This window comes from Hylobates moloch, unplaced genomic scaffold (assembly GCF_009828535.3).
Source record: "Hylobates moloch isolate HMO894 unplaced genomic scaffold, HMol_V3 SCAFFOLD_8, whole genome shotgun sequence".
NCBI lineage: Eukaryota > Metazoa > Chordata > Mammalia > Primates > Hylobatidae > Hylobates > Hylobates moloch.
This window is the reverse complement of record NW_026652283.1, coordinates 45,305,936-45,332,749: the sequence shown is the minus strand read 5'-3', so window position 1 is coordinate 45,332,749 and position 26,814 is coordinate 45,305,936. Positions and strand designations below refer to the sequence as shown.

Here is a 26,814-nt window from a genome sequence, read left to right as displayed (position 1 = left end):
TCTGTCTATATCCTCACAAAGATCCCCTATAATCAACATAATGTCAGTGTGTCCTCATGGAGCTCACAATTGAGCAGGCAACATAGATGATAATGAAGCAATTATTTACCATAGATAAGTGCTACTACAGGGGAAGCCCAAGAGGCTGTGAGAGTACAGAGGAGGCACCTAATCTAACCAGAGACAGTCAGGGAGGGCTTCCTGGAGGAGGATGACTAGCATACAATTCTCATTTTATTCAAAGCAAGATCCAAATCTTTAAAATAGCCCACAGTCTTTAAAATAGCCTACACAGGCCAGGCACGGTGGCTCAGGCCTGTAATCCCAGCACTTTGGGAGGCCAAGGCAGGCGATCACCTGAGGTTGGGAGTTCGAGACCAGCCTGACCAACATGGAGAAACCCCGTCTCTACTAAAAATACAAAATTAGCCAGGCATGGTGACACATGCCTGTAGTTCCAGCTACTCGGGAGGCTGAGGCAGGAGAATTGCTTGAACCCAGGAGGCGGAGGTTGCCGTGAGCAGAGATTGTGCCATTGCACTACAGCCTGGGCAACAAGAGCAAAACTCCGTCTCAAAAAAAAAAAAAAAAAAAATAGCCTATACAATCTGACACTCCCAATTCCCACATTCCCTCTCTAATTTCTATTCCTATCACTGTATTCCCCTTCTTGCTCACTCTACTCCAGCCTCATTGGCCTGCTGGGTGCCCCTGAAACACATCGACTCCTGCCTTAGGGTCTGTGCTCTCGCTTTTCTGTTTACCTGTAATGTCTCCAGATACCCACTTGTTCAATTCTCTACCTCTTTTAAATTTTGCTCAAATATTATTTTCTCCATGAGGTATACCTTGACCTCTGATTTAATACTGCATCCTGTTTACCATTGCCTACTCCTATGCCCAGACACTCTTGATCTCCTTACCCTACTCTACTTTTTTCTCTTTTCCTTAGAACTTGTCATCTTCTAACATATCTAATGATTTACTTATTTATTATATTTGTGGTTTTTGTCTGGCTCTCCATGTTTAGAAAGTAAGCTAAACATGGACAGAAACTGTCTTGGTCTATTTGGGCTGCTATAACAAAATACCATAGACCTGATGGCTTATAAACAATAGAAATTTATTTCTCACAATTGTGGAGACTGAGAAGGCCAAGATCAAGGTGCTGGAAGATTCAGGTTCTGGTAAGGACCCATTTCCTGGTTTATAGATGGACAGCCATCTTTCACTGTGTCCTCAGATGGTAGAAGAGGCAAGGGATCTCTCTGGGTTTTTGTTTTTTATCTTTTTTTTCCCGCCCTGTCTTATGGTATGGATGGGGTTTCTTTTATAGGGCACTAACCACATTCCTTGAGCCTTCTTGATCTAATCACTCCCCAAAGGCCCCACCTCCAAATACTCTCACACTGGGGATTAGATTTCCATGTATACATTTTGGGGAGTGGGCCACAGACATTCAGACCATAGCAATGATTTTATTGTGTTTATTGACTGTCATAGGTTGTGTTACCCAGGAAGCAGATTCTGAGACAAAGTGTAGCATGCAAGTGGTTTTTAAAGAGTTTTCTTGGGATCAACACCAATGGAAGTGAGGGAGGCAGTATTGGTGCAGAGGGAGAACTTGAGCTGTGATGCAGTCCCAATAAAGACCTCAACCAATCCTATAGAAAGCTCTGGAGCTGGGGTGGTCTTTCAAAATTATTTGAATTGGGGTAAGGGGGCTGGGATCTTTATATCCTAGTGTTGATCAGCCCCTAGAAGGAGAAAGGATGTTAGCCAAAGAAGTTTTCCTTCAACTGCAGCAGTCCCTCAACAAGGCTAACACAGTTGAGGCCTAGCCATAAACAGCACTCCCAGTAACTGGTGAAATAATTCCTTTTTTTCCTGAAGGTGGATCTAGGCAACAGACCACAGCAACTACTGCAATTTATCCTGGTGCCACTTGGATTTACTTCTTTTTTTTTTTTTTTTTTTTTTTTTTTTTGAGATGGAATCTCACTCTGTCACCCAGGCTGGAGTGCAGTGGCGCGATTTCAGCTCACTGCAACCTCCACCTCCTGGATTCAAGTAATTCTCCTGCCTCAGCCTCCTGAGTAGCTGGGATTACAGGAGTGTGCCACCACACCTAGCTAATTTTGTATTTTTAGTAGAGATGGGGTTTCATCATGTTGGCCAGGCTGGTCTCGAACTGCTGACCTCAAGTGATCTGCCCGCCTTGGCCTCCCAAAGTGCTGGGATTACAGGTGTGAGCCACCATGGCCGGCCAGATTCACTTCTTTATATAAATTCTTAGAACATCTCCTCAAGGATTTTGGTAGGCCTCTCTTCCTAAGAAAAATTTAGAAGAGAAAGGTTTTCAGAATAGACTACAGATCCCACTGTTACAGCTAGTCTTAGGGCTGCAACTTATTACATTCCCTTTCTACTAACAATTCTAGACTCCTCTTACCCTCAGGTAATGCATTTGTTGGTCTTGGTAGCTTAAGTTGTGGCATGACCCAGACTGTCATCACTGAGGGATCTCAGGCTGGTCACCATGCCCTTCTCAAACTGCAGTTGTTGCACTTGTCCATATATCATCAAAATAGGAAGGCAGTATCAATAAATGCTCAAGTACCAAGTGGATCACTCTTGGTTCCCCCCATTGTGTAATGGCAGCCCTACTGCCTTCCAATGATTAGAATCAATTACCTCTGCCAAGATAGGGTGACTTTTCTTCCTGCCTCTTGGTCCCCTAGCATGAAGAACGTGACAAATCCAGGCAGCAACCATATTATACAGATCAATGTGAATTTGGCTGTGTCTCTGAACAGAAGTGTTTCCCCTTTGGCAACCAGCTCCTCTAAATTTGCAAAGACCATAATTTCCACAAGTGGATCATTAGGAGTAATGGTAAATGGGGCTACTCCTGCTTCTATCCCTTGGTTCCCAGACCCAATTGCAGACACATCTCCATATAAAGGTCTTTGATTTAAAGTATATACTGTGTCCTAGAACAGAGTTTCTCAACTTTGACACTATTGACATTTTGGACTGGATAATTCCTTGTTGGAGGGCGCTGTCCTACATGTAGGATGCACATCTACGGGCTCTACCTACTAGATGCTAGTAGTATTACCTTTCCTCTCTGTCCCCACCCCCCAGTTGTGACAATAAAACATGTGTCTCCATTTTCTTTTTTTGAGATAGAGTTTCGCTTTTGTCACCCAGGATGGAGTGCAATGGTGCAATCTCAGCTCACTGCAACCTCTGCCTCCCGGATTCAGGAGAGTCTCCTTCCTCAGCCTCCTGAGTAGCTGGGATCACAGGTATGAACCACCACATCTGGCTAATTTTTTGTATTTTTAGTAGAGACGGAGTTTCACCATGTCAGCCAGGCTGGTCTTGAACTCCTGACCTCAGATGATCCACCCGCCTCAGCCTCCCAAAGTGCTGGGATTATAGGCATGAGCCACTGCACCTGGCCTTTTTTTTTTTTTTTTTTTTTTTTTGAGACGGAGTCTCACTCTGTCACCCAGGCTGGATTGCAGTGGCATGATCTCGGCTCACTGCAACCTCCGCCTCCCGGGTTCACGCCATTCTCCTGCCTCAGCCTCCTGAGTAGCTGGGATTACAGGCGTGCACCACCACACCTGGCTAATTTTTTTGTGTTTTTAGTAGAGACAGGATTTCACCATATTGACCAGGCTGGTCTGAAACTCCTGACCTTGTGATCTGCCTGTCTCAGCCTCCCAAAGTGCTGGGATTACAGGCATGAGCCACCACACCCAGCCGTATCTCCATTTTCTCAGTGACAGAGCTCAGAGAGAAAAAAAATGTCTCCAGACATCACCAGACATTGCCAAGTGTCCCCTGGAAGGCACAATTGCCTCCAGTTGAGAGCCAGTGTCCAAAAAATGGTGCCCCATTCTCATAAAATATCATATCTTAGCTTGGCAGTTTCTGGGTTCTGTAATATGTGATATGTACAATCAATGGATCCCATTTATGGGCTCACTCTTGCAGCTCCTTTGCTGTAAAGTAGGTCCTTTTTTCTGATGTGGTGGATACTATATGAGATCCTATGCTGGTGGATTAAACACTCTGTGTAAGCCTTCTACACTCTCTGTAAACCTAAGTGGTGTTGGCTAAAGCCCTACAAGGCAGAAAAGGCAAACTCAGAATATGGGTCTGTTCCTGTCAAAATGAAGTTCTGCTCCTTCCAGGATGTAAAGGGTCCAAAATAATCAACTTGCCAACAAGTGGCCAGTTGATCTCTCAATGGACATTGCCATCTTGGGGCCTTAGCATTGGTAGGTTGGACATTCTGCAGTGGCAGTAGCTACAGCAACTTTGGTAACTGGGAACCTGTGTTAGTTGGCCTATGCATAACTTCCTTCCATCCCTGACATCATGGCTATTTCATCTACGCATTCATTGCACCAACATCAGGGCAGCCAATGACAGAAGCTGGCTGATATCAACTGGCTGAGTCATTTTGTTTACTTGATAGTTTAGTGCCTCTTCCATGGTGGATGCTCTCTGGTGGGCATTAACAGGTGATACAAAGATCTTCACACTTTGTATTCATCCTCATATGTCCATTCACCTGCTACTACCCCAGACTGTCTTGTCTGTGGTCCTCCAATCTTGCTTCCAGGCCCTAGCCAGTCATCCCAATCATTGCCCACTGCCCGTGAGTCCATATATATTCTAACCTTGAATTACTTCTCTTTCCAAAGTAGATGACCAATGCTTTATTCACTGGGAGGATTTTCCCTCACCTCTGTCTTTCAGTGCAGTCACTGTCCATTTTCAGCTTGTACCCACATACTGGGTAAACCCACCCATCAAAGTAGGGCTTTACCCTCCTCTTCCCTGATCATAAGGCACTTCTTCACACAACCTATGTGTGAGCAGAGGAGAGGCACTGATGCCATGTGGTAGATGACATTGGGGGGCTGGGATACCTGCTCTGCAGCTTGCTTGTGTCCTCTAGTCCTGTTCATGCTCAATCTCACCATGTGTCTCTTCCATCTTAGGATGAATTGTTACTTGGCCTGCCTAATCTTATGACTTGGTAGGTCTCAGAACCCAGTTTGTTATTTTTATTTTTGTAGAGACAGGGTCTGGATATGTTGCCCAGGCTGGTCTTGAACTCCTGGCCTCAAGTAATCCTCCTGCCTCAGCCTCCCAAAGTTTTGGGATTACAGGTGTGAGCCACTGTGCCTGGCCCAGAACCCCGTTTTTATTAAAGAATAGAGTTAAAAGACCTGCATTAAAAAATCATGCAGGAGCAGAGAGAGTACAGGCCCATAGAGAAGGTTTGAAAGGACAGTGGAGATAAGGGGAGAATTCAAATGTCTCCTGTTTTCATTTTACTGATCCTGCTTTATGTAGAACAGTTACTTTCTGTGTGGCAGGTATTCTTGTAGGGTCTTTACACGTATTATTGATGTAATCTACACAACCTATGAAGTAGGTATCATTATACCCATTTTATAGAGAAGGAAACTGAGATCAGGCAGGTTAAGTAACTTCCTTAGGAGTGTAAGTTGGTGAGTAGTGGAACAAAGTCTGAATGCCAGGACTGTCTGACTCCAAGTTTTATTCTTTAAATAGCCATACTATTATCCATTCTCTTAACATCAGCTGCCATGAGATAAAACTAGGAAAGAGGTGTGTGTGTATGTATGTGTGTATGCGATGGGGAGTAGAGGAATCTTTTCTAGCTGCGGCTGTACTGTGCTATGCTGAAGAGCTTCCAGATTCTTACCAGTTCATTCAGTCCTACATCCAGCAAACGTTCACTGAATACCTCTCTGATACAGAATAAAAAGGACTGAGACAGATGTTTTGCTTCTATACCCTTGCGACTTCCCTTAGGGAGGGTTTTCCTACAAGGGGAGGGTTGCTACTCACATTTTGAGTAGAGAAGGAAGGCCTCTGTAGGAAAGGAGGTATTCACTTGCCCAGGATAGCTCTAAGGGCCGGAGGAAGGATAAGAAGGCTTGGCCATCTGGCCCTAAGACGCAAACTATTCTCTTTCCCTGCTTCCAAGAGCAGCCCTGCAGGTCCTGGACAGAGGTGTTGACAGTCTGGTCCTCAGAGTTCTTTTTGATATAAGCCTGTGTGTCAGTCTTCCCCTTCTCAGAGGTCTTGGGTCCCTGATGTCTCAGCAATACCCTCTCCCACCTCATCATTAGAGCTATTGATGACTTTCTGCCTCATGCACCTGAGCTTCTCCTTATTAAGTAGCCACCTGTCCACTCAATCTTCTGCCACTCCCTGGGTGCACTTGGAGCTGCAGTCAGACCCATGGCCCAGGTTTTTTAATTCAGCCTGGGAATATTAACCACCACAATAATAATCACTTACATTTAGGCTGGGCGCGGTGGCTCATGCCTGTAATCCCAGCACTTTGGGAGGCTGAGGCAGGCGGATCACCTGAGGTCAGGAGTTCAAGACCAGCCTGGCCAACATGGTGAAACCCCATCTCTACTAAAAAATACAAAAAAAAAAAAAAAAATTAGCCGGGCGTGGTGGCGTGTGCCTGTGGTCCCAGCTACTCAGGAGGTTGAGGCAGGAGAATTGCTTGAACCTGGGAGACAAAGGTTGCAGGGAGACAAAGTTGCAGTGAGCCAAGATCATGCCACTGCACTCCAGCCTGGACAACAGAGCCAGACTCCGTCTCAAAAAAAAAAAAAAAAAACCACTTACATTTAGTCAGTACTTACTGTATGCCAGGCCTTGTGTCAAACCCTATACAGGAACGATTTTCTTTCATCCTTGGGGCAACGCTATAATGGAGGCCCTGCGCTAGCACTGGAGGTGGAGAATGCAGTTGGCATGCAGCAGCAGCTCTTTCGGGAAGGATTCTGCTGCCCCTTGGCTACCCCAGCCTCACTTGTCCTACACAGCCAGACCACTGCAGGACCTGCTGCTCTGGCCTGCCTGCAGCTTTGGGCTGGTTTCCCTTGCCGGTTTCCTTGCCTGAACAGGCATCTCCACCAAGTCAGCTCCTTCCCCTCAGCTTCCCTTATTCTTTTCCTGGCCTTGGCTCATGCTGTTCCTTCTGCCCAGAATCCCCCTTTCTCCTTGTCTGCCTGGCAAAATCCATACTTACCAAGCCTTACTTTAATGTCATCCTGACCTCCCTGCCCTCCCGTCAGGATGAATTGCTCCCACCTTTGTGTTGCTAAACAGCACTTACCACAGAGAACTGTAGTTACTTGTTTCATCACTCAGTCTGGGAGAAGAGACAGCAGAGACTGGTCTGATTCACCTCCTTGTCTCTAGGGCTCAGAGGCTGCCCAGTGTTTGATGAAGCCCACTGGGATTGGAGCAGGGGCTGTGAAGTTTGGCTGCGGACATCTGTGGGATGGGACCTTGGTTCTTCCTGCATTCTGATCTCTAACTTCTTTCTCTGTGGTTTGCCAAAACTGGATTTCAGAGACTAAGACAGGATCTCTCCCTCAGCTGGAATATGTTGACTGTCTCTCCCCTCCAGACGAACCTCTTTCTTTGGTGGCCAACTTGCCGCCTGAGTCCTGCCTGGTATCCCCTCCAGCCTTGGTGCTCCCAGCTTTCCCCCATTTAGCAGCATCTGCAGATTTCATTAACTTGCTACTTAACCCCTCTCGCTCAGATCAGCTGTGAAGATGATAAATCAGGCCCAGGGCTCATCCCTGCAGTGGCCCTCTTCTCCACACCCCTCTGTAACAAGCCTCTGGCTGCCCCTATTCATCACCAGCTGCCCTCTCTTTCTCCTGCAGTTTCATGGCACCCCTCATTCCCCTCCACCACAGACCATGTCAGGGTTATAGCCCAGCCACTTTGGATTGAATCCTGGAACCACATTGGAGACAGACCCTGGAGCCTCACCCAGGGGCGGCAGGAGGTCGTAGGCCCTGGTTGGGAAAGGATGGGGAAGGCTAAGGGAGCACTGGATCCCCTTTCTAGCCATGGGACCAGGTTCATTTGTGTTTAAGAAGGGGTAGGGCCGGGGTTAGATTGGACCTGTATTCTCACTCCCTTACTCAAGACCTCACCGAATCTGCTATTCTGCTCACAGGGAGGGCCACCTGGACCTCAGTGGAATACTGGAGTTAGGTCAGTGTGGCAAGCAGTGTGGTTTGTCTGGGACTTAGCAGAATGGCTCTTTTTCCTCCCGGGTGGGAGCCACCCTGGCTCCTTTCCTAAGCTCTGCCTAGACACTGACTCCAATTTTCCTTCTTCCATGTGTTACCTTGCCCTCTCCTCTTCTAGGCTCCAGGTCTCTCCTCTTGACTTCTTTCTCTTTCCTTTCCATGCCTCATCTCCTATTTCTTTCTCTTAATTTTTTTCTAGGTATAAACTCCCTAGAAGGAACCATCCTAGATGTCAGGGGCCTAAGCTTTTTGTAGTTCTGAGCAGGGCCTTTCTGCTTTTTCCCTTCCCCCAGAGATCCCTCCTTTCCTGGGTCCCCTTTATTTCTACATCTGGCCCCATTCTTGCTCTCCTTTTATCCCCCAACTCCTCACCTTCATTCTCAGCCTTCACAGGAGACAACGTCAGAGAAGGTGGAGCATCCTGCCCGGGCTCGCAACAGGTTGTTGAAAAACATCAATTAAGCCCAGATTGGAGTCTCCCCATCTTTGTTTTTTCCTTGTCCCTTCCCAGGCCCTGGACGATCCTCCACCCTCCCTGCTTGTAAGCAGGAGGCCCCTCCACTGGCACCCTCCTTCTGTCCAGTGAGGGGCAGGGGCGTCCAGGCCTCTGGAAGCTCATTCAGCCCCTCCCCGCATGTGCGCTTTTGTCAGGTGCTATTTCTACAATGTCTTCATTACCTCCTAATTGGCCAAATCTCTTTTCTTTATTTTTCTTGTTAAAGACAGATTTAAAGAACGAGTTCAGTAGCTCAGCCATTTTCAGACCATCATTAATTTCCCACCTTCTTATTTATTAATGGGGCAACTTCCTTGCTGGTATTTCTTATTCTCTGGATATCTCTGTAAAAACCTGCCTTGCTCATGCAACCCCTGGGACCAGTGCTAACTCACTCTGACTTTGTGCTGCCCTCAGCTGCTCTGGCATTCCCTCCACAGCCCCGCTGCACTCACAGTCCTACCACCCACAGCTTGCAGCGAGGAGAGTCTAGAATGCCCCCTGCATTGTAGGCACAGAGGCTTCCTTCCTCTGCACAGAGTGGAACGAGACTCTCAGTTCTCTCCTCCACCCTTACCTCCTTCCACTGTGTTCCAGGTCCTACACTAAGCTGAACATGTACAGTCTCATTCACTGAACACCTTAAGGAACAAAAGGGGAAACAGAAGCTCAGGGAGCAGCAATGACTTGCCCAGAGTCACTTTGCTCAGAAGAGGAGGAATCACGAAGTGAGCCCAGGTTTGCCTGGATCCCTGGCTTGAAGTTTACCTCTATGCCAGCCCACCTCAGGGAGGAGGTTATGGTTAGGATAAGTCTTGATACAGAAAGAGAAACGAGGACCAGTGAGACAGCAGCAGCACTGTGGGAAATAGCAGTTGGTGACCTGAGGATTAGCAGGACTGCAGTCAGCAAACTGTGTTGGGTGACCTGCCTCTCTCTTTTGTACCTTCACCTCTGTGGGTTCCACAGTTAAGGGACTCGTGTTTTAATGGCGATGTTACTAACACTTGGGAGCAGTTACCTGGGAACCCTGTGCATGCCTCTGAAGGGTAAGCCTGTACACACAGCTCCCACTGAGTCCTTCTAATGGGTTCTCGGTAGTTGCCTTTTAATTCTGGTTCTCCAGGAGCCTCAGCCCATTTCTCCAGGTGAGTGGGCTGACCTGCTGCTGTCCATGCATGGGTGTAGGTGAGAGTCGGTAAACACTGGACTCCTTGAGCTGACAGCTACTGCCACGGAGCCCAGGTCTTGGTCTGAGCACATGCTTAGTCCACTGATGGTTCCTAAACCTTCTCTAATGTGAGTGACAAGGACTTGTGGTGTGGTCTTGTTAGGATTCCTCCTTGGGTCTTTCTATAATCAGAAATACTCTTATTATCCCTAGGCTCTGAGCCCAGACTCCAGGTGAGGGCCTATTTTGCCCAGGGCCCAGTGGCTAAGGTTGAAGCTACCTCCACGTTGCTGGTGAGTGGTGAGATGATGATGAGGAAAGTGATCCCTAGTCGGGGTACAGGCCTAACATAAAGACAGCCTGGAGGCCTCATGGCTGCTTCCAAATGCCAAGTCATTGCTTTTCTTGTTGGAAATGGAAGCTTTGGGCAGGCCCTTAGGAGGCTCAAGGGAAGAGAGAAGAGAGAGAACTCAGAGCAGAATCTTCCTGCCCAATCTGGAACCTCAGTGGCCCCCCAGCAGCAGTAGCCCAGGAGCAGCAGCAATGCCAAGAAGGAGTCCCCTGGGACCAAGCCCTGGAGCTGTGTTTTTACGCTAAAAGACCTTGTTTCTTGTCTCGTCCTGGTCATAACCCTGCTTAATAGAGACATTAAGATGAATGATTGAAGCTGCCTCTCACTGCAGCTGGAAGGAGGGCAGCCTGGGTGACCCTGGACTGAGGGGACACTATGGGGATGGGGTTGAGGTGGGAGGGGATCTGCAAAGCATCTCCCCTCCAACACTGAGCCTCAGCTTTGGGAGCTGAAACCTCTTGTCCCATAAGAGCTTTCTGACGGCTGCGTCATCCAGCAGGGCTTTTTTCTGGGATGAACATCTCCGGCTGTGTTCTGCCTCCCCAGCATCAGGGAGGGGATGATACAAGTAGGAAAAGCCACAGGTGTATAATGGACAACAGTGACTTTTACATATACAGGCTTTCAAAGAGCTTTGATAAGCTTCCATGCACACAGCTTTTCGTATCTATGAAAACAACAGATAACACTGATTGGGTGTTCCCTGCGTGTTTCAAAGGCTGTGCTTTATATGCATTGTTGTATCTGATCTTCACCACAGCCCCATGGTACAGGCCAAAGTACTGTCCCCAATTTACAGATGAGAAGACTGAAGCTTAGAGAAGTTAAGCCACTTGCCCAAGTTCACTCAGCTAATAAGTAATGGACTTGGGCTATGAACCCAAGCAGTCTGATTTCAGAGCCCGTACGCGTAACCACTGTCATTGTTCGCTGCCTCTGGTTTTACAAATTGACCTAGCTTGGAATTGGGAGGAGGGGAGGGGAGGACTGAGGTTTTGTATCAGATAGGGAATTGATTTAGAGGTGAGAGACAATAGTTAGGGATAAACAGGCTCATCTCTGGATGGGGCTGCAGAAGCGGTGGGACCCCAGGGAGCACCGCTGAGACAGGCCTCATTTAGCATGTTTATGACAGGTCTGGCAGAGGGCAGCTCAGGAAAAGCTGCCCCTTCAGAGATGGAGATGACACCAAACACTTTTGGGCAGGAAAATGTCTTGCTTTTTATCTTCCCCCATCCCCCCACCCCTACCCATTACCTGAACCTTGCTGGATATGGAACAAATATTCAATAAACGGCTTCTAAAATATAGATGCTAAAAAAAAAAGTCAGAGTCACAGTAGTCTTAAACCAGACTCAGCAGAAAGAAAAATGCTCTGTGCCTGCTTATGTGAGTGGATATGTTTAGGGGAGGTGGGAAGGTGGGAAGGTGGGTAAGGTAGGCCAGAGAGATAGCGCTACTAAAGTAGGATGATGGTGCCCTCAAAACCTTGCTACTCAAGGTGTGGTCTAAGAGCAGCAGCACAAGCCTCCCCAGTAAACTTGTTAGAAATGCAGAGTCAAGGCCTTTTCCAGACCCACATAATCACAATTTACATTTTAACAAGATGCCCAGGTGATTGGAATGCACATTAAAGTTTGAGAAGCACCGCCCTAACACAGAAGCTCCAGTAGTGGCTCTCTATTACCCTCAAGACCAAGTCCAAACACCTTAAGAACTCTCAGAAGACTATGCAGGATCTAACTCTTGCCTATGTCTTCAAACTCCTCTTTCGTCACTCCCCTTGCACACGTTCTGTTCCAGTCCTACTAAGTTTCTTTCCATCTTCACGTGGGCCATTTCTTTGCTTAGTGCCTTTGCTCATGTTATTCTCTTCACCTGGAATGCTCTCCCCTCTTCAATCCCTTCTCCCTTTCTTGGTCTAAGAAATTCCTACTCAACATTTAAGACTTGACTTAAATGTCACTTGTTCTAGGAGGGCTTTCCAGGCTGTAAGGGATGCCTCATCTTTAAATCCTTATTGCAAGTGCAATATGCTCTCTATAATCACAGTTATCACTCTGAATGACAATTATTTCTTTACCAGTATGTCTCCTTCCTTCGAATGTAAGCTCTATGAGGGTGGGGACTGTGTCTCTTGTTCATGTTCCTGTCTTGTGCTTTTTCATGGAACATAGCACAACATATGTATTCAAAGGACCTATGAAACCACAAGGAGTCCAGTATGATGAAGAGGCCCTGCTAGTCTAGGAAGGCAGGGAAAGGTGGCTAGTAGTAAAAGCAGCTTATTCACTAAATCCTAGGGGAAACATGTAGTATAATGGAGTCCTAGTAGGTTTGCAGCCGATACTTGGCTATATCCGGTGTGGGGAGGGAGGCAACATTGTCTGACCCAAATATCTATTTCAATGCACTAATTTGTATGGGGGCTGAAAAGCCTCTCAGAGCAAAGCAAGTAAATTTGAACCGAGCCCATAACTGGATCAGGTATATACCAGCACAATTAGAGTAAGGGTATGTGGTTAAACCAATGGACACCAAATTGCTGGAAGGACAGCAGAGCTCCAGCGAGTGACTTAATGATAGAGGAGGGTAGAGACTGGCAGAGTGAGCCAGTTTCCACAGGATTAAAGGTTGAAAAGAGATCATGCCTCTGGTTCAGCATGGCGGCTCTAAATAAACTTATCCTACCTTGGCAACTCTGGTGGTAGTAGAGGTGCACCATGAGAAGAAAAAGGGCTGTTAGAATATGTGGAAACAGCTGTCTCTGAAAGAATGAAGAGCTCGAACAACCCTGCTGTGGGGCTCCACATCTTCCTACCTGTAATGTGGAGGGAGTTGTCTTCTTTGAAGGAGAGTGCCATGTTCTCATGCTGTCACGGTACCAGAAGAATTGAGCCCATTAAGCAGAAACTTCAAGGACAGCATCCACAACGCACCTAGTGGTAGAAACCAGTGGAGCACAGTACCTTGAGTTGATGGGTACATTTGAGAATTTTGGGGGAGCATTGCTAGGGATTGGGTTTTTTTTGTTTTTTTTTTTTTTTGAGATGGAGTTTTGCTCCTGTTGCCTAGGCTGGAGTGCAATGGCACAGTCTCGGCTCACCGCAATCTCCGCCTCCTGGGTTCAAGCGATTCTCCTGCCTCAGCCTCCTGAGTAGCTGGGATTACAGGCATGCACCACCATGCCCAGCTAATTTTGTATTTTTAGTACAGATGGGGTTTCTCCATGTTGGTCAGGCTGGTCTTGAGCTCCCGGCCTCAGGTGATCCGCCCACCTCAGCCTCCCAAAGTGCTGGTGTTACAGGCATGAGCCACTGCGCCTGGTCCTGGATTGGTATTTTTATAGGAACAGGTGGATGCCTAGAATTAGCAAGACTGGTATATGAATGTAAATGTAAACACATTTGTACTATGAGCCAGTATAGACTATTGGCCTGAGAATATCTGCATTGCTACAGACAAACTACAAGGCAGTCTAGGGAATCTGACTTTTGACTAGAAACAGAGCCACCAGGAGGCAGCAGTTTCTGAGTGGGTTTGGAAAGATAAAGGGAGCCTGGCCTGGAGGAGAGAAGTCGGCACCACTCCAAAGGGACCCGGGTGAATGCTGACCTCTGATCAGTGAGGCGAAAGCCCTAGTAGACAACAAGAGAGAGCTGAACTTGAAGCTGAGGTGGGAACAGGCGAAAAGTAGGACTGTTCGTGGTTGACAATGAAACTCTAAGGAAAATTGATGAAGGAAACTTTACTCACTAAGTACCTACCTTATGCTGGGTGGGCACTTTCTTCAATATATTGGTGATATAGGCATTATCTCCATTTTACAGTTGAGGAAACAGGCTCAGAGAAGCTGTCTTCAGTTATTCATCAACTATATGCACATGGAATATAAAGATAAGACACAGTCCTGTTCCTTGAGGATCTCAGAATATTGTAGGAGAGAGACACAGAGGCAAACCACTTTATTACTCTGCTCCCCAGACAAGAGTAGATGTAAGCAGAAGGTGCAATAAAACCACAAAGAGATTTCCCAAGTCACAGAGTCAGTCAGTAAGTGTCAGAGCCAGGATTCAAATCCTGCACTGTCTGGGTCCAAACGTCAGCATCTTCCACCATTCTGGCGCACAGCTATAGTTGTCTAGACCCTTAAGTCATAGTCTGTGTTCTGAGGAAGGGCAGTAGTAGCCTTTGCTGCTAGCAGGGATTTTTTTTTTTTTTTTTTTTTTGAGACAGAGTCTTGCTCTGTCGCCAGGCTGGAGTGCAATAGCGTTGTCTCGGCTCACTGCAACCTCTGCCTCCCAGGTTTAAGCAATTCACTTGCCTCAGCCTCCCGAATAGCTGGGACTACAGTCGTGTGCCACCACACTGGCCTAATTTTTGTATTTTTAGTAAAGACGGGGTTTCACCATGTTGGCCAGGCTGGTCTTGAACTCCTGACCTCGTGATCCACCCACCTCGGCCTCCCAAAGTGCTGGGATTATAGGCGTGAGCCACTGCACCCGGCCTAGCAGGGAATGCTTAAGAATGAGGCGAGGACATTGGGAATTGGGATGCGGCTCACAAACGTGATGCAGCTGCATATCAGACCCAGAAAAGATGACGGTGCCCTCAGGATTACCAGGTGTGGGTCGGGTGGGGTGGTTCATGCCTACAATTCCAGCATTTTGGGAGGCTGAGGCAGGAAGGTCACTTGAGCCTAGGAGTTTGAAACTAGCCTGGGCAACATGGTAAAACCCTGTCTCTACAAAAAAACACAAACAAACAAAAAGTAGCCAGGCGAAGTTGCACAAACCCATAGTCCCAGCTACTCGAGAGCCTGAGGTTGAAAGAGCGCTTAAGCCTGGGAGTGGGCTGTGATTGTGCCACTGCCCTCTAGCCTAGGTGACAGAGTGAGACCCTGTCTCAAAAAAAAAAAAAAAAAAAAAAAAAAAATTACCAGGCATGGAGACCCTCCGCTGGGACAGGACTGATTCAGAGCCTAGAAGTGGCAGTGAATGGTTCTAGCTATGGGAGCCCCTGGGGTACTAGAGAGTGCTGGCTGGTCCTTAGGCAAATTGGGGCCAGAGAGAGAAGCCACAAAAATCAATCTGCGATTGAGAGGATGGGGATCCATATTGGGGGTAGCATTGGGACTACGAGAATGAAATTGGAAAATTCTTGGGCTGGAAAGAGAGCTTGCACAATCTCTAGGATCACCATCTCCTTTTTACTTCCGTTGAGTTCAATACATCCTGACAGGATCGTCTGCCTCTTTGAAAGCAACTCCTTTGCTTTCAAACTTTGCTTTTTCCTCCCTTCTGAGCACAAGATATGGAAGAAATCTGGGGCCCCAATCTTTTCTAGGGCTGCTTTGCCTCTGACTAGTGGCTGGATAGCCCAAGCCGACTTTGTACAGTTGGGACAAAGCTGTGGGATTCATGACATTTGTGAGCCACACCTCTGGGGCATGTGAATCATGACTCTCTCTAGGCCCGGGGGCAAATCAGGGTGGAGTCACAGGATTTGAGGTAAGGACACTGGGACTAGAGAGGGGACACAGAGTAGGCAGAGAGTGTCACAGCCTAAGGAAGAGAACCTCCCTGGGCAGGTGGCTCCATTTGATTTCCGATTTAAAGGGGAGGCTTAGATAGCCAAGAAGAAAAGGGCTAATAAGAAAAATATTAAACTGCAGTGTGTGTGTCCCCAGGGACTTCCTGTTGCCATGACTGACCTCCCGGAGAGCGCCATTCGTTCCCGAGCATGGCAGCTTTATAGGCACTTGTAGGCCTGCAAAGAACACCAATTTGCTGCTGCAGTTTGTTTTGATAACTGAAACTTTCAATAAATCTATATTAAAATCAAAGGGAAAATTAACTAGGCCCTAGTGAGGGGCACGGAGATAAGGGAGCACATTACCACCCTGGCCTCAGCCACCCCACATCCATCTCTTAGTTCAGATTCAGGTCACCAGGGAGATGAATGGCTCAGGCTCTTGGGGAACAGCTCTGGGGAAAAGCAGGAAGAATGCGGCATGGCCAGATCCAGCCCTGACTCCTCCTGGAGCGGCAGAAGACTGCTAGGGGGTTGGGTTGGGGAGAAGAGGAGGTAGGGTGGTGGTGGTCATGGTGGGAAGAGGGGCAGGAGAAAGGGGTAGGAGAAGGGTGAGAATAATAGTAATAGCCACTGTTTACTGAACTCTTTATTCTAGGTAGTGCTAAGCAGTTGTATATTTAACTCCAATAACGGGTAGATACGAGTATTATCTACATTCTAGAGATGAAGAAACTGAACTTCAGAGAGGTATGTGACTTGCCTAAGGTCACAGATGGAGCCAGGACTCAAACCTGAACAGGTTCTCTCTGAGCCCATCCTCCTATGCTGTCTTATATAGCTTACAGGGACTACGACAGCAGTAGCAGGTCTTCCAGCTGCCACATAAAATGGTTTCAGACCCAGTCTGGGTTCTTTCAGCTGTGCCAAGGTTTGCAGGCTGCCATGTATTATCCTTGGGTCCTGCACTCTCTGCGCTTTGACAGCTGGTTAAGGTCCTAGCTTTGATGGCCACCTTGCTGCTTTTCCTGGTGGTTTGACAGGGTATAAGAAGACCTAACTGACCGGGCGCAGTGGCTCATGCCTGTAATCCCAGCACTTTGGGAGGCCAAGGTGGGTGGATCACCTGAGGTCGATAGTTTGAGACCAACCTGACCAACATGGAGAAACCCTGTCTCTACTAAAAATACAAAAATTAGCCAGGCCTGGTGGTGCATGCCTGTAATCCCAGCTACTTGGGAGGCTGAGGCAGGAGAATCGCTTGAACCCAGGAGGCGGAGGTTGCGGTGAGTTGAAATCGCGCCATTGCACTCCAGCCTGGGTAACAAGAGTGAAACTCCATCTCAAAAAGAAAAAAAAAAAAAAAAAGACTTAACTTGGTCCTCTCTTTTGTTCTTGCTCTCAGTGTTCACTTTAGCTCAGTCGCTTAATCCAGCAGCTAGGGTGTCTGTGTGTCTGTGTGTTGGACTCAGTTCATCTGCCTCCCCAAATTCACTTACCCTTACCTTGTCTGCACCCCCGACTCTGGCCACTGGCCACTTGTTTATTGGACAGCTCAACTGCCACTCCCACCTCATTTACTAACACCTCTGGTTATCTTTGTTTCCCTTGGGATGAGGGTTAGGTTTTGACACAGCCTCCAATGTGCCCACTGTGGTGGGACTGCAGTGGACCTAATCTGACCCAACCAGAGGCTTTGATTCCTCTCACTGTTTCTAGTCTCAGATGAATGACTGTGCTTCAGGGTGTGGAATCTGGCACCTCCTGTGCTACTGCAGTGGTGGGGTAACATAACCCTTCCTTCTCCCTGTCACACAGGATGGTTCTACACACCTTGTACGACAGAGCAACTAGTATTTTCTTTGAGGCACTGGCCAACTTCTCAGTAAGACACCATCTTGTACTTTCTTTCCCTCCTTCCCTGCTTCACTTCCCCCCTTCCCCCTACTCTTTTATTTATTTGTTTATTTAAGTCACGGAGTCTTGCCATGTTCCCCAGGCTAGCCTTGAACTCCTGACTTCAAGCGATCCTCCTGCCTCAGTCTCCTGCCTCCTGAGTAGCTGGGACTACTACATGCGTCACCATACCCAGCTCCCCTCACTCTTGATGCCTTGGGATTGAACTCCCCAATTAAATTTGAGCACATAAGTTTTGCTTCAGGCCCCATTTCCTTTTTTTTCTTTTTTCTTTTATAGAGATGGGATCTTGCTATGTTGACCAGTCTGGTCATGAACCCCCGGGCTCAAGCAATCCTTCCACCTTGGCCTGCCAAAGTGTTGGGATTACAGGCATGAGCCACTGTGCCCGGCCCCGGCTCTGTTTTCTAGGGAACCAGATAGCACACAACAGAGCCATGGCTTGAGAAAGCCAAGTGCTGTGTTAGGCGGCAGTGTAAGATACCAAGTGTATACTGAGGTGTTAAACTGTTCTATTATTTGAATCAATTTGTCTGGTCTTTGTACAAAAAGAGCGTACAGTGTGGTGAAGTCCTGGAAGCTGTACAGTTGAGCCCTAGTGCACCAAGCAGGAAAGAACACATTCTGGGGAAGTCAAGGGGACCATGGAAGGCTCCACGGAGGATGTTGGGGCTGAGCATTAAATAAAGCCTTGAATCCAGATACTATAGATTTACTTCATTCTTACAGCCAAGAAGATTGGCTGTGCCCTGCTCTCAGGCCATAACTCAGTATATAACAAAGCTATCTCACTGCCTCTTGTCTTATTTTCATATGTACTTGTTTTATTATCTTTCTTCCTCCTACAGCCCCTCTCCAATTTATTTATTATGGCTCACTGCAGCCTTGTCCTCCCAGGCTCCAGTGATCCTCCCACCTCAGCCTCCTGAGTACCTGGGACTACAAGCACGTGCCACCATGCCTGCCTAATTTTTAACTTTTTTGTAGAGATGAGAATCTCATTATGTTGCCCACACTGGTCTTGAACTCCTGGTCTCAAAGGATCCTCCTGCCTCAGCCTCCCAAAGTGTTAGAATTACAGACGTGAGCCACGGCACCCAGCTTCCCTCTCCAATTTAAAAGCTCCTTGAGAATAGAGGTGTGTCGTTATTCATCAATGAATCCTCAGCAACAGAAACAGTGCCTGACACTTAAGAGAGGCACTATAAATACAAGTGGACTGACTGACCAACTGGGGTTAATGTCTAGGTAATAATAGGAGAATCTGTTCCAGCTCCAAGAATTGGGGGATAGTGCCTCCACTTTACCGACCTCGGGATAAGTTTGTCCCGGATGCTGCTGGATATTCCCTCATTTGTTCGCAGACATTTATTGCGGGCCTTCTTTATGCCTGCACTATGCTGTGTATTACTGATACAACATGAACAATATGGAAAAAATGCTTTTCCTAAAGGACTTAAAACCCTGTGGGAGCGATAACAAGGAAATAGACAATTATAAAACAATACGATAAATGCTACAGGTGCACAGCAGAATCACCTAACCTATGACGTGGGTGGGATTAAGGAAGGCATTCCCTGATATGGGGATTACCAAGCACTCCCAGCTCAGGTGGAAACCGTTATGGTAAGGTCCGCTCTCAGAGGTGGTAGGGCCCAGAAATGACATCATCCTAAGCGTAAGTATGCAGACAGCACACAGAGGGGCTTGGTAACTGAAGCTGGGCCCAGAGAATGGGGTGCTGACCGATTGGGAAGCTGTCAAAGCCATCACTGGCTTGGCTAAGGGGGAGGTTTCCCAGCTCATAACCTGGGACCCATGACTACCCAGAAAGGCATAACCAGGGTGAAGAAACACAGGTCTCTCCAGCTTACTGGAGAGACTGGGGAAGCTCCTCACAGCGGAGGCCAGAAACCTTTTAAACAGAAGTTTCCTCTGAGTGGACCTGAACAAGCCAGTTCCCTCTTTCTTAGGACGGCCCTTCACAAATCTAAGCATTTTCCTCTTAGCTTAACCCCTCCTTGTCTCAGGTCTCCCCCAGGCCCACAGCAGAGAGTAGATGACAATAATTACTTGCTGAATGAACGAATCATGAGGAGTCATGTAAATAGAATCTGTCACGTTGTGAGCCCACATTCACCTTACGGGTATATTGGAGGGCGGGAAAACGGAGATGGGGGACTCCATTAATGCGTGTCTGTGATCCTGGTTAGATCGCTGTAGGCCATAGAAAGTTTCATTTTAAAAAAATTCCTTTCACAGATCAGAAGTGATGTCCCCGCCCCCGCCTTCTCGTCTGAGTTTGTGCAACGTCAAAACTACAAGTCCCGTAAGGCGGGCTGCCGGGAGTCACCATCTTGACATACCTTAGCGCGCATGTCGGCGGGAGAGCGAGCGTGTGGGGAGAAGAAGCCCCGCCCGACTGCAGCTCATTGGTCAAAGGGGCCGGCAGCGGGCTCAGCGGTTGGCCACAGAGCCCGCCCGTCCGCCGCGTCGGTCGGGGTCAGAGTGCGCGGAGGTGAGTCGGTGTGTTGTGGACTCGTGGTGCTGGCTGCCGCTGTTCAGGCGGCCGGGAACGGGCGGTGGGGAGCGGGCGGAGCTGGCCCTGCCTCTGCCTGGCCGGCGCCGCAGTCGGCGCGGGCGGCGCCCGCCGCCGCCAACTGCCCTGAGCGCTTGCTGAGGCCGAGGGAGACGTCGGGGCCTGCACCTGGAGGGAGCCTGCCGCGCTGGCCCCGAGGAGGGGGCGTTGCCATGGCGACAGCCTCTCCCGCTGCTGACGGGGGGCGGGGGCGGCCCTGGGAAGGAGGGCTGGTCTCCTGGCCCCCCGCCCCTCCCCTTACTCTCCCCTGGACTTGGATGGGCCCGAGTTGGGGGCAACACCCCGGGGTGGGTGATGCTGAATGCCCCCCCCCCAAGATTGGGCCCTGGTTAATGCATGCGGGGTGAGGGTCGCAGTGCGCAGAATTTGTGCAGCCTGGGGTGCTGGCCCATGTGCTCACCCTGGATGCTTAATCTACTGAGTAACGTTCTGGCGGAGGGGGAGCGGGGCAGAGCTTTGCAAGACAGGATGGGTGAGTTTATTAAGGAGCTTGACTTACTGAGATTACTAGAGAAGAAAAAGGTTTGACCAGAGAGGCTAGAAATGGAGCAAGGAGATTGTAGGTAGAACATTCCCTTGACCCTCTCCCCAACACATGCACACACACCAGGTTAGCAGTTTACCTCTTTGTAAATCTGAAGCGGTGGTAGTAGTGATGGTGGATGGAGTGAATAAGGGCCTAACCTGGCTAGCTTTCTGTTTGCCTGTCTTGCAAATGGTCCAGCAACAGGTGTTTTCCTAAAAACAGCATGAACTTGGATTGAAGCTTGACTGCGAGTTCTTGCAAAATATAACTGCTCCTTGTTGACTTGGAAGATGCTGGATGTGGGGCCCCTCAATGGGGGTTTGGATTTTGTCCTTAGAGCTGGATTTTGCAACGAATAGTGCCCATCGTTCTGTCTGCGAGAGGTCTCTGGCCACTTCAATGGCATTTACTCTTGTCAGACATTTCATCAGTCTCCCAGCGGAAGGGCATCAAAACGTGAATCCTATTGGCTAAAAGACTGTACGCGATTCAAACTATAGTAGGTTGTGAGTGGCTAAATGAGTTTTGATTGTAGAGTTTCTTCCAGAAATTGGCTTCATCAAATTCTGCTTTATTCTGACTTTATCATATACAGCATGCCTTGTTTTAGTGGGTTCTTGCTTGGAGCTTAAGTTTATTATACCTGAATCTCCTACCATTTAAAAGCCAATTTATAAACAGAGACTTGGAGTGTGACTCCACTAATGTGTGTCTGTGATCCTGGTTAGAAACCCACTTGGCTGCCTTTTTCCTCAGGAGGTGGGGGTTGGGGGAAGGGAGCTGCCGGGAAGTGATTGATAAGGTTTCCTTTATGGATTCTGTGGTGCTTCACTGGAGCTCAGAGCACTTTGGCAACTTAAGCACTCCAAATTAAAAGCTCATTAACAATTCCTGCCCAAAGATCCTGTAAATAATCAGCTAGCTAGGTCGTAGAGCTTGGCTAAGAGCTCTTCTTCCAACTGGAAATTTCCAAATAAAAGTGCTTTTATTCTCTTTCATTTTAAAAAAGTGTTTTCTTTGTGGTGGGGTAAATTGGTGAGTGGCGTTTTCCCAGGGGCTCTGAGTAGAAGAAAGTCTTAAATGTATGGAATGGTAGACAGGAATATATTAGTTCCAACCCTAGGTGTTTCTTTATGCAAAAGACATCACTAACAGGGGCATCTCTGCAACTTCTGGTCCTTTGGAGGATATGAATTAGTTGAAAAGGATGATAGATATCTATTGATGTTTTGACTTGGGATTTAGTTACCTTGACTTTCTTAGAGCTTGAAGCCGGTTTGGAAGTATCCTGAAAGTGTTTCCTAGTCTATGTGGCCATTTGCAGTATGGCTTGTGGATTTATGGCAACCAGCCCCTCCCCCAGTCCTGGCCCAGCCTTAGTTCCTTAGTTCTGAATATTGTCAGTCTTACCAGTGTCTTCCTCCTTGACTAGACTAGAATTATGAAATTACCCAAAGAGGCACCACTTCATAGCTGTCTTTCTCGGTAAATGTTTAGTGTTTCTAGGAGGTGAGCCTCCATAGGAGCAAAAGTATATGACTAGAGAACATGAAAATCATTACAACTGTAGTACTAATAGTTTCCGAAAGCTCTGTGGGGGCACTGTCTTTCCACATAGATAGCAGTTATCCCAAAGTTTGAGTTTAGAGTTTGAGGTGTAGTATCCTTCATGGGGATTTGATGCTTGGTATTGAAATAGACTTGTTGCAGAGATGTGTATTTATCCACAGCATTGGGGCTTTCCAGCTCTCACAGAACCTTCAGCATCCCCAGCTGCCGGTCTTGGCATCTTCGAAGTAAGGAGAGGTGAGAATCCTGTTACATGGTCAAGTTTGGCTTTATTTCCTTCTGAGTATTTGGGCTTGGAGGGTAGGGGGTGGGGGCCGATGCAGATTGTATTTTTTTTTCCCACGTGTCCCCAAAGTCTAAACGAATTGTATTTTTTTGTAGCTTCTTCTGATAAGGTAACATGTGCTCAAAGTCTGTAAAAACTTACTTAAAGTTTCTAAAGTGGTAAGAGTTGGAGGTGGGAGATCCAGACTCTCAAGTTCTGTCACAATTGCTTTATGGGCATCTCATGAGCACCTACTTTAGGTTCAGGATGGTTGAATAGAACCAGAATAGCCCATTGTCCTGAGAAATACACATCTTAAGAAAATAGGAAGAAATATCTTCATTTGGCTTTAAACATTTATTTATTTATTTATTTATTTATTTATTTATGAGACTCTTGCTAGGTTGCCCATGCTGGGCTCGAACTCCTGGGTTCCAGCCATCCTCCTCCCCACAAGTAGCTGGAGCTACAGGCATGTGCCACTACACCTGGCTATCGTTTGGCTTTTGCTGATGTATTTGACCAAGGCCTTTGGGATCTTGGTTTAATTTAGGTTGCATGTCACCTTTTGGTGGATGGTTAGTTCCAACCTGTTTTACAAGGATCAGGGACCAGCTAAAGAGGCATACTCTGGATGATTGATATCCAGGGACTCGAGCTTGTTTGTTCAATAGCTAAGGGCCAGGCACTGTGCTAGTTCCTGGGATTGTAGTGGTGAACAAGAAAGCCACCTTCCCTGACACCATAGAGCTTGCAAATTCACGGGAGAGACTGATAGTAAAAAGGCAGTTATGATATGATCTGAGAGTGTGATAGTAAGGGAAGTGTAGAGGCTTTGGGAATACTCAGAAGGGTCTCTAACCCAGACTTGTAGACTCAGGGAAGGCCTCTCAGAGGAGGTAAACCTCCTCACATAGAATTAAACGAACCCTCAAAGAACACGGAAAATTAAAAAAAAAAAAAAGAAAATTAGATGAAGACATGAGGAACCAAGTGTCAGAGCTTTGTTGAATTTGAGAAAGTTCAGTGTGGCTGAAACAGAGTACTTAGTGGTCAGGGGACAGGAGGATATGGGGAGAGATGAAGCAGGAGCTAAGCAGAGGCCAGAGCCTTAGCCTTATAAACTCTTAGGATTAGACCAGGGAGTAGAAAAAAACTTAGATTAGGGCTCTGCAAACTTTTTCTGTAATGGATAAGATAGTAAATATTTAGGCTTTGGGTCTCTGTCACAACTTCTCAACTCTACTAAACTCTGCAGTTATGCACGAAAGTAGCCACAGACAGTATGAAAAGGAAGAGCATGGATGTATTCCTGTAAAACTTTATTTATAAAATAAATAAAGGTGACAGCTAGATTTGGCCCATGGGACATAGTTTGCTGACCTCTAGATCAGATTTAAGAACAGTAAGAAGCCATTAAAGGGTTTTAAGCAGTAGACTGACATTAGATTTATGTTTTAGAAAGTTGGCAGGCCGGCGTGGTGGCTCACGCCTGTAATCCTAGCGCTTTGGGAAGCTGAGGCGGGCAGATCACTTGATGTCAGGAGTTTGAGACCAGCCTGGCCAACATGTTGAAACCCTGTCTCTACTAAAAACACAAAAATTAGCTGGGCGTGGTGGTGCACATCTGTAATCCCAGCTACTTGAGAGGCTGAGGCGGGAGAATTGCTTGAACCCAGAAGGTGGAGGTTGCAGTGAGCTGACATGGCACCACTGCACTCCAGCCTGGGTGACAGAGCAAGACTCTGTCTCAAAAAAAAAAAAAAAAAAAAAGTTTGCTCCGATTTCATTGTGAAAAATGGATTGAAGGGGACAGACGATACTGGAAGCAGCAGGACTAGTCAGGAGGCTGTGGCAATTACGTGGATAGCATTTTATTTTTCCCTTTTGTGGCATTATTTTGGTCCTTAAAAATTGAGTATATGACTGGCCATGATGGCTCTTGCCTATAATCTCAGCACTTTGGGAGGCTGAGGCTTGAGGCAGGAAATCGGGACCAACCTGCTGAGACCCAACTCTACAGAAAAACAAAAAACAACAAAAACTAATCTATAAATATGCTTTTCTTATAAATAAAAAAAAAAATAACTGAATCTTTGCATATATGAGTATAACGGTTCTCTTTACTAACTTCCTACCTATCTACTAGAATGTCTACCAAAGAATTTGTTGGAGATACTGGCTTCTATTTTATAGACTGGAAAAGATGTAGAAAGGGAAAGATGGTATAAAATGAATTGAAAGAGCTGGGCACGGTGGCTCATGCCCATAATCCCAGCACTTTGGGAGGCCGAGGTGGGTGGATCACTTGAGGCCAGGAGTTTGAGACCAGCCTGGCCAACATGGCGAAACCCCATTTCTACTAAAAATATAAAAATTAGCTGGGCGTGGTGGCATGTGCCTGTAATCCCAGCTACTTGGGAGGCTGAGGCATGAGAATCGCTTGAACCTGGGCGGTGGAGGTTGCAGTGAGCCGAGATTGTGCCACCGTACTCCAGCCTGGGCAACAGAGCGGGACTCTGTCTCAAAAAAAAAAAAAAAAAAAATTAAAATCCTTTGGAAACTATATTTTAATGAAGTATGGAATAAATGGGGCCCTGGAAGGGGTCTTGGTCTTAGGGCTCATAGCTTAATGTCAATTAATTTGAACTTCTTGAACTGTACACACAGAGGATGACCCGTTTTCCTAAGCTTTCCAGGAAATTATCCTCATTCTATATATGTCCTATTTGGTCTCTCCTTTCCTTGCTTGTAGAAGACTGATGACCTCTTCCAAACATTTTGGAGATGTCTCCTAGTTCAGGTATGATGGTATATGTCAAGGACAGGGACCAAATAAAGTATTGTATTTGGTGAGCGTCTGATGAATAGGTTAGAGCTGAGAGTCCCATGTCTGCGCTTTCCCTTTCTTCCTACTTTTCCTTTGTAAGAGGTCTTCATCCTACAAGCCCCAGTGTAGGTTTCTGATAGCAGTGTTTATGTGACCTTGGGCAAGTGACTTCCTCTCTGGGCTTCACTTTGCTATCTGTAAAATGGAGATAATGAGACAATTGAGTTGGCTGAAGGATTTAATAATGTATGTAAAACTCTTTGCACAGTGTCTTGATAACTTTTATCACTAATAAAATTTTATATAATAAGTGTTTAAAAAGCAGCCAGTATTTTGGTGACTTGGCTTTTGGCTTCATATTTTTTGTGTCCTCATAGTTGTCGTTGTGAACATATGCTAAAAACATAGCCGCTCGCGGTGGCAGCCAGCAGACAGGAGGAATTTACAACTAAAGCAAGGCACTGTTTGTCATAATGGAAAATTTTCAGACAATGGGTGTTCCATTTAGAATCCCAGAACTGGCCAGGCGCAGTGGCTCACACCGGTAATCCCAACACTTTGGGAGGTCAAGGCAGGTGGATCACCTGAGATCAGGAGGTCAGGAGTTTGAGACCAGCCTGGCCAACATGGTGAAACCCCATCTCTACAAAAATGCAAAAAATCAGCCAGGCATGGAGGCACACACCTGTAGTCCCAGCTATTGAGGAGGCTGAGGCAGGATAATTGCTTGAACCTGGGAGGTGGAGGTTGCAATGAGCTGAGATCGAGCCACTGCACTCCAGCCTGGGTGACAGAGTGAGACGCTGTCTCAAGATAAAACAACAAAAAACAATCCCAGAACTTTTTTCGGTGTGGACCTTAGTCCCAACACCATCAGTAAAGCAAATCGAGTGAGCAGCTTCCCGATAGAAATTCACCAAAGTATGACCAGCATTCTTCCCTGTCCGTCTGGGGTCATTTATTAGTGTTGACACCCTGTGGCCTTACATCTTTGTAAAGTGCTTCTCAAATTTTTTAAAATTACTTTTCACCAGCACTCTGGGAAGTGGGTCAGGTGGTCAGCATTCTTGTCCTTGATACCATAGGAAGAAACTGAGGCCCAGAAAGGTTAAATGAGTTGCCTGAGGTCCTGCTGCGAGGTACTGTCAAAGCTAGGGCAGATTTGCCATCCAGATGAAAGTGTGTTAGTTTATTGCTGTGATTTCACTTTCCTTGAGTGAGAGGTGCATAGTCATTGCAGAACTGCAGTCTGATGCATGCCTTGTCCAGATCTACTAGGTTTGATTTGGGTCCCACGTTAATCCATTTGCTTCTGTTGGGTTTTAATTAATGATTGCTAGAACCAGAACTGTTGGGAAGCAGACTCCCTTTTGGGTCATTGTTTTTAGGCTTTCCTCTTTGGGGACATTCCTTGAGGAGCCTTGG

General features: G+C 47.1%; 1 protein-coding gene and 1 long non-coding RNA gene across 9 annotated transcripts in view; one reads left to right on the top strand and one right to left on the bottom strand.

Annotated features, from left to right (window-relative positions):
- Positions 1 to 2,261: 2,261 nt before the first annotated feature.
- Positions 2,262 to 20,141, bottom strand: LOC131384125 (uncharacterized). Its single transcript, XR_009214678.1, has 4 exons — positions 19,967 to 20,141; positions 13,919 to 14,025; positions 12,973 to 13,090; positions 2,262 to 2,331 (listed from the first exon to the last, which is right to left on the bottom strand). It is a non-coding gene; the product is annotated as an uncharacterized LOC131384125 (long non-coding RNA).
- Positions 20,098 to 26,814, top strand: part of ERI3 (ERI1 exoribonuclease family member 3) — a 133,060-nt gene continuing 126,343 nt past the window's right edge. Inside the window, exons 1-2 of one of the 8 annotated variants that reach the window (XM_032160609.2) lie at positions 20,098 to 20,118; positions 22,456 to 22,531. Coding sequence is in view for 3 of the 8 variants with exons in the window: in XM_032160603.2 (XP_032016494.1) it covers positions 20,352 to 20,486; positions 22,456 to 22,531 (211 nt within the window). In the remaining 5 variants the exon portion in view is untranslated. The other 7 variants (XM_058443386.1, XM_032160603.2, XM_058443388.1 and 4 more) reach the window with 7 other exon arrangements.